Source organism: Lethenteron reissneri, chromosome 47 (assembly GCF_015708825.2).
Source record: "Lethenteron reissneri isolate LAM-NWPU_2019-01 chromosome 47, ASM1570882v1, whole genome shotgun sequence".
In the NCBI taxonomy this organism is placed as follows: domain Eukaryota; kingdom Metazoa; phylum Chordata; class Hyperoartia; order Petromyzontiformes; family Petromyzontidae; genus Lethenteron; species Lethenteron reissneri.
The window spans coordinates 6630281-6643185 of NC_083825.1; the positions used below are offsets into that span (position 1 = coordinate 6630281).

At 54.1% G+C, this 12905-nt stretch overlaps 1 protein-coding gene across 1 annotated transcript in view; it reads left to right on the forward strand.

Annotated features, from left to right (window-relative positions):
* Positions 1 to 12670, forward strand: part of LOC133354471 (paired box protein Pax-2a-like) — a 31323-nt gene extending 18653 nt beyond the window's left edge. Inside the window, exons 5-9 of the mRNA XM_061571321.1 lie at positions 2216 to 2415; positions 7791 to 7911; positions 11051 to 11152; positions 12094 to 12180; positions 12325 to 12670. Coding sequence (XP_061427305.1) covers positions 2216 to 2415; positions 7791 to 7911; positions 11051 to 11152; positions 12094 to 12180; positions 12325 to 12401 — 587 coding nt within the window. The 3' untranslated portion in view covers positions 12402 to 12670. The remainder of the gene's footprint in view (positions 1 to 2215; positions 2416 to 7790; positions 7912 to 11050; positions 11153 to 12093; positions 12181 to 12324) is intronic.
* Positions 12671 to 12905: the final 235 nt, after the last annotated feature.

Consider the following 12905-nt stretch of genomic DNA (forward strand, 5'->3'; position numbering starts at 1 on the left):
AGATCGCGTTATTTATAAATGTGTCGTAACCCTCCACCACCCGACACGGCCAATCAGCAAAAAAGTGTCACGTTGACACAAGGCAAATATGTCACTGCTTTAGCCCACCGATTTTGATATTCGCACCACTGCCAACACAAGCGGCATCACCAATTGCTTTACACGTCTCAGCAGATCCTCTCGCATATGAACATCGGGCAGTTTTCGCCAGCATTGCTTCAAGGAAGTCAGACTGCTGATGAGACGCTGCATGTTGAAACCCGTGCAGCTGATTGTGTAAACACAATTGACGTGTAGAGACTAATGTGTGCAGGATGCGTTCTCTCTTTAGCCATTGACATCCTACATAATGGCCCTCAACGATGAGTTCGTGACATAGGAACACAACTCTAATTCTAGATTTGAAGCTTTCGTGACTGCAAGGTTCATATTCTTAGGTTTTTTTCGGTAAAGTCACGTAGGTAAAAAAAATAAATTAATGAAAGTAAAATTAAAATAAAATAAAAATCACGACGTTTCGGAGGCAACACAAGCTTCCGTCTTCAGGTGGAACCGTCACAGCACGATAGACTTCACCGAAAAAAACCTAAGAATATGAACACAACTCTATTCTGTCTAAAAGTAAAGCCATGCTTTTGTCCATAGGCTCTCTCGGCCACGTATTATGACGCAGCATTTGTCGAAGCATCCTCGGTCTCATCAGCAGTCACGCTTGTTAGTGAAGTGAACAACGTCAGCTGGATTGCCAGATGTTATTGGCAAGAGCACGCCCATTGCATCCATTGGACCATTTTCAACGCAAACAGCCGTGCCACGCCACGAACTCATTTTTCTTTGCCGCGGAGAATTCTGTGTACAAGCAGAGCTCAGCTCAGCATCTCCGCGCACAGATGAACAGCTGTCTTAGTCAATCATCCAATCGGATTAACAGACCAACATTGCCCAGCAGGCAAGGGGTTTACAAAATATATCCTGCAGCCACCTGGCACCCCTCCAACTCATAGGCAACGACGCAGGTTCACCGCCTGCGCACTCAAGACTGTAGCCCAATCACTGCCGATGCCATTCCCCCTCGCCCCCGCTCCACCCCATCACACCACGGGGGCGCGGCGCTACGGGTTGGATGCGTAGATTGTTACGGCCCTAAAGATGTCACGACGTCAAATATGATTAGCGGCGTCACCACCCCCCCACCCCACCCCTGGTTGTTTTTTTTTTCTTCCTTTGCCGTTGGCTACGATGGCGCAGCGGCTGACTCGAGCACGCGGGCGACGCGCGTCACAGTTAGGGGCGTGTGACGCGTCACAGTAGGTGGTGACGTCACAGATCAGCCGGGGAATTCGCCGATTGGGGCGAGCGGCTTGGAGAATCGCAGTTCAGCGCTGGGAGGGAGGGGAGGGAGGGAGGGGGTGGGATCGCGCTCGTGGACAAGAAGGAAAAGCGAGCATTTTTATTTTTTGATACAAACGTACCGCGTCCCACGATTAATGGACGCCTCTTTAACGCGACGCGGTTCCTCACTCGTCGAGAGCAACTCCGGTGACTTACGCGACAGCAAAGGTGCAGGCCAAGCGAGACGATGACTTGCAGAAGCGATACAAGAAAACAGACGATGCATCCTGACGTCTCGCCCACACACCTGGAGCTCACTCACTCACCTGTCTCACTCACCTGTGTGTCACTCACACACCTCACTCACACACCTCACACACACCTGTGGCTCACTCACCTGTGTGACTCACACACCTCACCCACACACCTCACCCACACACCTGTGGCTCCCTCACCTGTGTGACTCTCACACCTCACCCACACACCTGTCTCACTCACCCATGCCTCACCCACACACCTCACCCACACACCTCACCCACACACCTCACACACTCACCTCACCCACACACACCCGTGCCTCACCCACACACCTCACCCACACACCTCACCCACACACACCCGTGCCTCACCCACACACCTCACCCACACACCTCACTCACTCACCTCACCCACACACCTCACCCACACACACCCGTGCCTCACCAACACACCTCACCCACACACACCTGTATCACTCACCTGTGTGTCACCCACACACCTCACCCACACACACCTGTATCACTCACCTGTGTGTCACTCACACACCTCACCCACACACCTCACCCACACACCTCACCCACACACCTCACCCACACACACCCCTGTGTCTCCCCCACACCCGCAGTGGACGCGGCGCTGCACGGGGGCGAGGGGCGCTGTGGGGGGGTGCCCCACGCGGGAGGCCGCAAGCAGCTGCGTGTCGACGCCTTCGCCCAGCAGCAGCTGGAGGCGCTGGAGCGCGCCTTCGAGCGCCAGCACCACTACCAGGAGCCCTTCACCAACTCCGCCGCCGCAGCCTCCGGCGAGCCCGTCAAGGCCGAGCAGGTGCCAGACGGCACAGACCCTACTATCTGCTATCCTATTATCCGCGATCCTACTATCTGCAATTCTACTATCTGCGATCCTACTATCTGCGATCCTACTATCCGCAACCCTATTATCTGCGATCCTACTATCCGCAATCCTATTATCCGCGATCCTACTATCTGCAATTCTACTATCTGCGATCCTACTATCTGCGATCCTACTATCTGCGATCTACTATCCGCTATCCTATTATCCGCGATCCTACTATCTGAAATCTTACTATCTGCGATCCTACTATCCGCAATCATACTATCTGCAATCCTACTATCCGCAATCCTATTATCCGTGATCCTACTATCTGCAATCCTACTATCTGCGATCCTACTATCTGCAATCCTACTATCCGCAATCCTACTATCTGCGATCCTACTATCTGCGATCCTACTATCTGCGATCTACTATCCGCTATCCTATTATCCACGATCCTACTATCTGAAATCCTACTATCTGCGATCCTACTATCCGCTATCCTATTATCCGCGATCCTACCATCTGCGATCCTACTATCTGCAATCTACTATCTATGATCCGCGATCCTACTATCTGCAATCCTATTTTCCGCGATCCTACTATCCGCAATCCTACTATCTACGATCCGCGATCCTATTATCCGCGATCCTATTTTCTGCGAACCCGAGTTCGATTCCCGCTCACGGCAACCAACACCGGTGACGATTATTTGAACCGTTCATGGGCCTGTCCTCTAGGTGCACTCAGCCTCAAATGAGCACCTGGTGCGATGTATAAACATCGCCACTAGGGAGAAAAAGGCGGCTGGGCAAGGTGATGTTGGACGCCCACACAATCTCGTGTGGCGTGCCGGCCTTCATAGGTGCTACTCGCTGACAGCACTTGCCCCAGCAGGCAGCAGCAGCGGGAGTCTCGCGTTGAGCCAATGCCACCAACAATTGATTGTGTTGGAGGAAACTCTATCCCGTACAGATGTAACAGACGGAGTCCACGTTTCTTGCTTTGCTGTACCACATTCTCCTGTCAGTGCTGGACTACAGGACACGTGCCTAGCCACCACGGGTACAATTCAATGTTACACAATGCGATGCTTAAGTAGGTCCTCGTTTAACGAGGTAGATGCGTTCCCGAAAAGTGCCGCGATAAACTAAAAACGCGTTAAGCGAAAACAATTTCCCCAAAAAGAATGGAACGGTAAAGTTTGGCGAGATACGATGTCCTACTACCACGCACACCACGCGACGCTCTTCCTCCACTTATTAAGAAACGACCGGAGCTATGCACTTCTAATCATCTCGATTGAGAACTAATTTATTTCTAACTTCTTTTCGTGTTTAGTTTGTTTGTCCTTCCCCTACACCTCCGATTACGTACGGTGCGAAAGAAGTTCAACAACAACAACTGCCGCTAAGTGGCGGTGACGTCACCACGACGCCTGTGCCAGGCCATGTGCACCTTGAGGCCACGAGGCCTCAAGGTTCAACGTACGCACAGAAACACACACACGCGCATTTCGTGGTATCGCTCCTGGTTAATGGCTGTCCCCGCAATCGTAGCAGATGTCTGCTGGGGCCCTTGTATTGAAGAGAGGTCGCCACCTGAGACCAACCGGGGTTCCATGGGATGGGGGGTGGGGGGTTAAGAGGGGTTGGAGGAGGGGAGGGGGGTTCCTCAAAGGGGGATAAGCGACCGTTTGGCCTCATAAACCCATTAGCGGAACGAGAGAGTCTATTAATAACGAGCGGCACGGGCTCTCCCGCGGGGCGTCTGTGGGTATGGCAGCTCGCCACCCCAGACCCCCCCTCTTCCCCCTCCTGCCCACCGCACCCCAGACCCCCCCTCCTCCTCCTGCCCACACCACCCACCACCCACACACCATCGTGCAGCATCCCTCACTCATTCGCAGCCCCCCCCCCAACAGAGCCAGACCACAGAACCCCCAACCCCGAGCGCATCCCAAGTCGGCACACCACCAACAACACCACCAACAACAACAACCACACCACCAACAAAAACAACAACCACAACCCTAACACCCCCGCCCCCCCCCCCCCCACCAGTTCATCTCTCACTCCCTCCCAGATCCACAACCACCGACTCAGCCACCCAGCCTCACTCGCAGGCTCGCTGTCTCTTAGGCACTCTGTGCCCCTCTCATTGTCTCGCTCACTCACTCGCCCTCTCGCTCACATCCCCTTCTCTCTCAGTCACTGCTTTACCGTCTCACTCAGTCTCACACTCTCTCACTCTCTCATTCCCTCCTTGGCTCACTCACTCTTAGGCTGTCTCACTCCCACGTTTACTCTTTCACTCTCTCACACTCCCTCACCCTCTCACTCCCTCCTTGGCTCACTCACTCTCTCACACTCCCTCACCCTCTCACTCCCTCCTTGGCTCACTCACTCTCTGTCCATCCCCTTTACTCACTCTCACTCTCCTTTACACTCTCACTCAGTCTCACTCTCTCACTCACTCACCCTCACACTCTCTCACTCAGTCTCACTCTCTCACTCACTCACCCTCACACTCTCTCACTCTACTTTACTCTATCACTCAGTCTCACTCTCTCACTCTCTCACTCTCCTTCTCTCAGTCTCACTCTCTCACTCTCCTTTGCACTCTCACTCAGTCTCACTCTCTCACTCTCTCTCACTCTCCTTCACTCATTCTCACTCAGTCTCACTCTCTCACTCTCCTTCACTCAGTCTCACTCTCACACTCTCTCACTCTCCTTCACTCATTCTCACTCAGTCTCATTCTCTCACTCTCTCACTCTCCTTCACTCAGTCTCACTCTCTCTCACTCTCCTTCACTCAGTCCCACTCTCACACTCTCTCACTCTCTCACACTCTCCTTCACTCAGTCTCACTCTCACACTCTCTCACTCAGTCTCACTCTCACTCAGTCTCACTCTCTCACTCTCCTTTACACTCTCGCTCAGTCTCACTCTCACTCTCTCTCACTCTCTCTCCTGTAATTGACTTCATTTTAATTTCCGCGCTCACGCGCGCGGCGATCCATCAGGCCTGTCGCGCCGATAATGAGTGCCAAGCCTCATCACTAATTAGCGTCGAGGTTCGTGGGGGGGAGGGTGGGTGTGCAGTGGGGAGAGATGGGGGGAGAGAGCGAGGGAGGGAGCGAGGGAGGGAGGGGGAGAGAGGGGGGAGAGAGCGAGGGAGGGAGGGGGGGAGAGAGTGGGGAGAGAGTGGGGAGAGAGTGGGGAGAGAGTGGGGAGAGAGTGGGGAGAGAGTGGGGAGAGAGGGGGGAGAGAGGGGGGAGAGAGGGGGGAGAGAGTGGGGAGAGAGTGGGGAGAGAGTGGGGAGAGAGTGGGGAGAGAGGGGAAGAGAGGGGGGAGAGAGGGTGGAGAGTGAGGGGGGAGAGAGCGGGGAGGGAGGGGGGAGAGAGGGGAGAGAGTGGGGAGAGAGGGGGGAGAGAGGGGGGAGAGAGGGGGGAGAGTGAGGGGGGGAGAGAGCGAGGGAGGGAGGGGGGAGAGAGGGGGGGGGAGAGAGTGGGGAGAGAGGGGGGAGAGAGGGGGGGGAGAGAGTGGGGAGAGAGGGGGGAGAGAGGGGGAGAGAGGGTGGAGAGTGAGGGGGGAGAGAGGCGAGGGAGAGAGGGGGGAGAGAGGGGGGAGAGAGCGAGGGAGGGAGGGGGGAGAGAGGTGGAGAGAGAGGGGGGAGAGAGGTGGGGAGCGAGGGGGGAGAGAGTGAGGGGGGAGAGAGCAATGGGGGAGAGAGCGAGGGGGGAGAGAGGGAAGACGGCCAACATGTGAATTGAGCAGAGTGAATATTCAACTCAATTGGAAATGAATGTCGGCATTGCTGCTGTCGACGCTGCTGTCACTGCTGTATGTACTGTACGTTGGACTTCTTTCGCACCGTACGTAGCCAACCGTGCCAATCGGAGGTGCGGGGGGAAGGACAACAAACTAAACACCGCTGCTGTTGCTGATTATGATGACGTGGCCTAATGGTTTCAAATCCAGCGGCCCGCCCTGGTTAATACTGCGGGTGTAGTGACCCTGACAATTACTGCGACGCGCAGTCTGCTTCACTCACAGCGGACTTTAAAGATTCTTTGACGTCACTCGGAAGAGAATCAGAATATGCATACTGAAGGAGGAATCCGATGAGCTGTAAAGCTCTTGTTCACAGAAGTCCAGTATGGGGCGCGAGTTTTAGAACGTTACAGCAACAAATAATACAACACGTGATAGGCGTGCGAAGTATGGGCAAAGGTGAACAACTCATTCTAGATTTGAAGCTTCCGTGACTGCAAAGATTCATATTCTTAGGTTTTTTCGGTAAAGTCACGTAGGTAAAACATTAAAATTAATAAAAGTAAAATAAAAATAAAATAAAAATAACGACGTTTCGGAGGCAACACAAGCTTCCGTCTTCAGGTGGAACAGTCACAGCACGATAGCTGTATCAAGTGAGAGAAATTCCAAAAAAACCGAAAGCTTCAAATCTAGAATTAAATGAAGATTATCATCACCCCCATCTATCGGCAGACTACCCGCCCAGGGCTCGCTTGCCGATGGGACTTATCCTGGCCTCCTGGGTCCTCACCTGGTTCAATGAAACAGGATGCTTCAAAAAAATGTTAACACTTGAGAGAATTTGAAACAATGCCACAAGAAGTGGGCCTCCTCCTGGCTCTGGAGACCACCTGGAGAAGATTCCAGGCACGTGTTGACAATGATGGCGAAAAAGTAGAGACTCTTTGACTTTTGAAGCTATTAACATACATTTTTTTATAATGTTGCAGTGTATTATCCGTTCTATTTACGTTCTACTTTCCATTAAAAACTATAGTCCCATATAGGTGTCAACATTTTTTTGAAGCACCCTGTATAATCTGTGGTGGGAGGTTTAACGACACATTTATATTTACGCGATCAAACCCAAAAAACCTTTGTTATGGATGAAATTGTCCATTAAAGATCCCCCATATAGCCTGGGGAGCACCTACATAAAGACAAAGATCCCCCATATATTCTTTAACAGACTGTTAGGCCAAGTGCTGTTAGCGAGCACCTATGAAGGCCGGCATGGCACACAAGCGGGTGGGTGACCAGCACCACGCCCGGTCACTTTGTCTCCCTAGTAGCGATATTTACACACCGCATCAGGCACTCATTTTAGGCTGAGTCAACCTCGAAGAAGCCCAGGACCGGTTCACTGGTGTTGGTGGCCATGAGCGAGAATCGAACTCGGGGTCCGCCGAATTCGTAGCGCAGCGCGCTAACTGCTGCCCCACCGCTCCCCGCCACCGATGCAACGGCATGCATTTGTGCACACGCCATGACCTCCACGCGTGTTGACCGCTCACCCCGTGCCCTCTGTGCGTGCGTGTGGGGTCAGGCCGCGGAGTTCTCACCCCTGTCGCTGGCAGGAGGAGGAGGAGGAGGCGGGGGGAGTCTGGAAGACGGGAAAGGACTGAGTGGGCCTCACACGGCTCACCAAGCCTACCCACTCGTGGCAGGTGAGAACCCCGTGGACAGGTGATGGGAGGGGCTCAGAGACGAGAGGGGATGGAAGCCTCCTCTCGGTTGAGGGACGCAGCCACGAACAGAGAGAAGTGGACAGGAGAGAGAGACTTTTGACTTTTAAACAAATTTTATTGCCGCCAGCAGCAAAAGCACCGGAGGCGATTTCAATATGAAATACAGTCACCAGCAAACAAAAGAAAATAAACGCTACAAATCGACGCGCTGTGGCGCTGAAAGCACCGCGCACAATACAAAAGAGAGAGACGGGTGGCAAGGAGATTAAGTGTAAGAATGATTTGATGATTGCCCGATGCTGCTGCTGCTGCGTTAGCAGCCGTGCACAAGCACAGCAACAACACGCAGCGCATTTGTTCAAAACTCTGTGGAATCATTATTATCGCGCACTCGTTTTGCCGAGCCAAGCAATAGCCACTTCATTAGCGGCGTGGGAGGCCCTGCGTCCACCCGAGTCGAGGCCACCTGGGTTCACCTGAGGCCACGTGAGTTTGTTTGAGTTCACCTGAGACCACCTGGGTTCACCTGAGTCCACGTGACTTTGCTTGAGTTCACCTGAGTTCACCTGGGTTCACCTGAGGCCACGTGACTTTGCTTGAGTTTCACCTGAGTTAACCTGGGATCACCTGAGGCCACGTCAGTTTGTTTTGAGTTCACCTGAGTTTCACCTGGGTTCACCTGAAGCCACGTGACTTTGCTTGGAGTTCACCTGAGTTCGCCTGGGTTCACCTGAGGCCACGTGAGTTTGCTTGAGTTCACCTGAGTTCAACTGGGTTCACCTGATTCCACGTGACTTTGTTTGAGTTCACCTGGGTTCACCTGAGGCCACGTGACTTTGTTTGAGTTCACCTGGGTTCACCTGAGGCCACGTGAGTTTGTTTGAGTTCACCTGAGTTCACCTGGGTTCACCTGATGCCACGTGCGGTTTGAGTTCACCTGGGTTCACCTGGGTTCACCTGAGGCCACGTGACTTTGCTTGAGTTCACCTGAGTTCACCTGGGTTCACCTGAGGCCCACGTGACTTTGCTTGAGTTCACCTGGGTTCACCTGGGTTCACCTGAGTCCACGTGACTTTGCTTGAGTTCACCTGGGTTCACCTGAGTCCACGTGACTTTGCTTGAGTTTACCTGGGTTCACCTGGGTTCACCTGAGTCCACGTGACTTTGCTTGAGTTCACCTGGGTTCACGTGGGTTCACCTGAGGCCACGTGACTTTGCTTGAGTTCACTTGAGTTCACCTGGGTTTCACCTGAGGCCACGTGACTTTGCTTGAGTTCACCTGAGTTTACCTGGGTTCACCTGAGTCCACGTGACTTTGCTTGAGTTCACCTGGGTTCACCTGGGTTCACCTGAGTCCACGTGACTTTGCTTGAGTTCACCTGGGTTCACCTGAGTCCACGTGACTTTGCTTGAGTTTACCTGGGTTCACCTGAGTCCACGTGACTTTGCTTGAGTTCACCTGAGTTCACCTGGGTTCACTTGAGGCCACGTGAGTTTGTTTGAGTTCACCTGCGTTCACCTGGGTTCACCTGAGGCCACGTGACTTTGCTTGAGTTCACCTGAGTTCACCTGGAATCACCTGAGGCCACGTGACTTTGCTTGAGTTCACCTGAGACTACCTGAGACCACCTGACGAGAACGATGGCCCCCAGGTGTGGAGGTCGTCTGCCCCCTGGCCTGAGTCTGGCGTGCTGGCGCGCGAGAGCAAAGTCATTCATATCGACTGGGTATTGATGTACGATCGAGATGATATTGAGAGCGTATTGATTCGCAGTTAAGGTGCATTTGCTGCAAGGTGACGAGGGTTAGCGGGAAGGACGAGGAGTCACCTGATTCGCACTGAGACACGGACCGTGTTGTATGTGTATGTACGTTGAACTTCTTTCGCACCGTACGTAGCCAAACCGTGCTAATTGGAGGTGCAGGAGAAGAACAACAAACTAACACACACGAAAACAACTGCTCTAAAATAAATGAGTTTTCATTCTAGATGTAAAAGTGCATAGCTCCGGTGGCTTCCTAATATCGGAAGGAAGAACGTTCCAGACGGCCGCAGAAGCGCGTCTGAAAGCGCAGCGCGCGATGTGGTGACCACAGTCTTTTGCTCGATGGCTGGAGTTCGCAGGATGATGGTTTATGCCCCTTTGACGAGATCAGAAAGGTATGTGGTTAATACTGGTAGGAAACCTCCTGGTTACACCAGCCCACAGGAGATTATTGTGTCCGTCGTGCAGGGAGGGGCTGGGTGGGGAGGGAGGGGCTGGGTGGGGTAGGGGAGGGTGGGGAGGGGCTGGGTGGGGCTGGGTGGGGAGGGGCTGGGTGGGGGAGGGTGGGGCTGGGTGGGGGGTGGAAGGGGAGGGGCTGGTCACCCCGTGGTGCCCTTATAAAACTCAACGTTTAACCTACTCACGCCGGCTTGTGCCCGCCCTCACAGTCGGGCATATTTGCGGAATACACCACGCCGCCGTTGACCCTGGCCATTGACCGAGCAACCCAACGTTCCTACCAGCTCCCTCCGCAGGAAAGTGTTTTGTAGCAAGCATCATGGCAAATGCGTTTGCATATCGACAAATACTGTCATCCTCTTTGCTTTTATTGTTTTCCAAGTCATCAATAGGGCGAGTCTCACAACACAACGTTGTGGGAAAACTTCGTTCATATCGGATCGTCCTCATGAGAGTTATGGATGAACGGAGTCAATGCATAAACCCTGGACACGAACACTTGCCCTGACAGTCTGAATCGGATACACAGGATGGTGTGGTTATATGGACGGTGTGTGTGTGTGGACGTGCATGGGGAGATGTAGTGCAATGGTTAGCACGCTACGCTACGAACCCGCCGACCTGAGTTCGATTCCCGCTCATGGCCACCAACACCAGTGCCGATTACTTGAATCGGTCCTGGGCCTCCTGTAGGTCGACTCAGCCTCAAATGAGTACCTGGTGCAGTGGGACAACATCGTCACTGGGGAGACAAAGGCGGCCGGGCGTGGTGCTGGCCAACCCACTCTATCGTGTGCCGTTTCAGCCTTCATAGGTGCTACTCGCTAGCAGCACTTGCCCCAACAGTCTGTTAAAGGCTATACGGGGGATCTTTGTCTTTGTGTGTTCAACAGGTAGAGAAATGGGCAACACGACACTGCCCGGGTACCCGCCACACGTACCCCCAGGCGGGCAGGCTGGCTACACGACCTCCTCACTGGCTGGCATGGTGCCCAGTGAGTATACAACGCTACCCACTCACCCACCCACCATCAGTGTAGTACTCAACCCACCCACCCACCATCAGTGAGGAACTTAACCCTACCCACTCACCCACCCACCATCAGTGTAGTACTCAACCCACCCACCCACCATCAGTGTAGTACTCAACCCTACCCACTCACCCACCCACCATCAGTGTAGTACTCAACCCACCCACCCACCATCAGTGAGTTCTCAACGCTACCCACTCACCCACCCACCATCAGTGAGAACTCAACGCTACCCACCCACCCACCATCAGCGTAGTACTCAACGCTACCCACTCACCCACCCACCATCAGTGAGTATACAATGCTACCCACTCACCCACCCACCATCAGTGAGTACTCAACGCTGCCCACTCACCCACCCACCATCAGTGAGGACACAACACTACCCACCCACCCACCATCAGTGTAGTACTCAACGCTACCCACTCACCTACCCACCATCAGTGAGAACCTAACGCTACCCACTCACCCACCCACCATCAGTGTAGTACTCAATGCTGCCCACTCACTCACCCACCATCAGTGTAGTACTCAACGCTGCCCACTCACCCACCCACCATCAGTGTAGTACTCAACGCTACCCACTCACCCAACCACCATCAGTGAATATACAATGCTACCCACTCACCCACCCACCATCAGTGAGTACTCAACGCTGCCCACTCACCCACCCACCATCAGTGAGTGGTACCCAAGAGATATACGAAAAGATTATTGATCTCGTGATGACGCGCTGCAGATAGTTGAGTTCACGATGACGTTGGGGGGTGGGGGAAGGGGACGAGGGGAGGGCGATAGGGTGCCGGGGGAAATTACCCAAAAAATTAGCCACAAATGAAAAAAATGAACAAAAATTACCAAAAAATTACTAATAATGCTGTTGCGTTTTGATTTCTCCTCTAAAGCGCCCGAGTTCTCCGGGAACCCGTACCCACACGCGCAGTACGCCACCTACAACGACACGTGGAGATTCACCAACTCGGGGCTTCTGGGTGAGTTCTCACAACAAAGACAAAACAGATTCCCCCGTGTAGCCTTCACGAGGCGTTGCCGCTCGCTCAACAGCACTTGGGCCCAGCAGTTTTGTCGAAAGGCTACACGGGCGCATCTTCGTCTCTGTGTCTGGGCGTGCGCAGGTTCCCCCTATTACTACAGCACGGCGACACGCGGGGCCGCCACCCCGGCCGCCACAGCCGCGTTCGACCGCCACTAGTCGCGGTCAAGGTTCGACGCCCGCACCGTGGACGATGCAGAGAGCACGGTCGATGAGGTGGACGTCGGTGACCCCCCCCCCCTCCATCACCCCCCCCCTCCTCCCAACTCACTCGGCCGCCACCACTCAGCTCGCAAGAGAGCGGAACGACGTCCTTTTGATACCGAGCGCGGCTTTGTGCGAGACACCGCCCGCCACTGGCTTTCAATCCCGAAAAATCAACCAATCGCACGGTCAGGACAGCTCACGTCGGTGCAGTGGTGCAGCCCTTCGATTGCCTTCCCATGCCAGAGAGAGAGCCCCCCCCCCCCCCACACACACCCCCCCCCCCCCACCTTCTCTAGATGTCATCTTGGCCTACTCTTCCACCTTCCACGCTGGGCAGACGTCTTGGAGGAAGCGGAAGGGGGGAGTGGCCCGTTCAGTTACCCCGCGGAGCGCACGGTCAGCCCTGACGCTCACCTCGCAGCTCGGATCGACCGCGTCGGAAGCGTCCATCGCTCG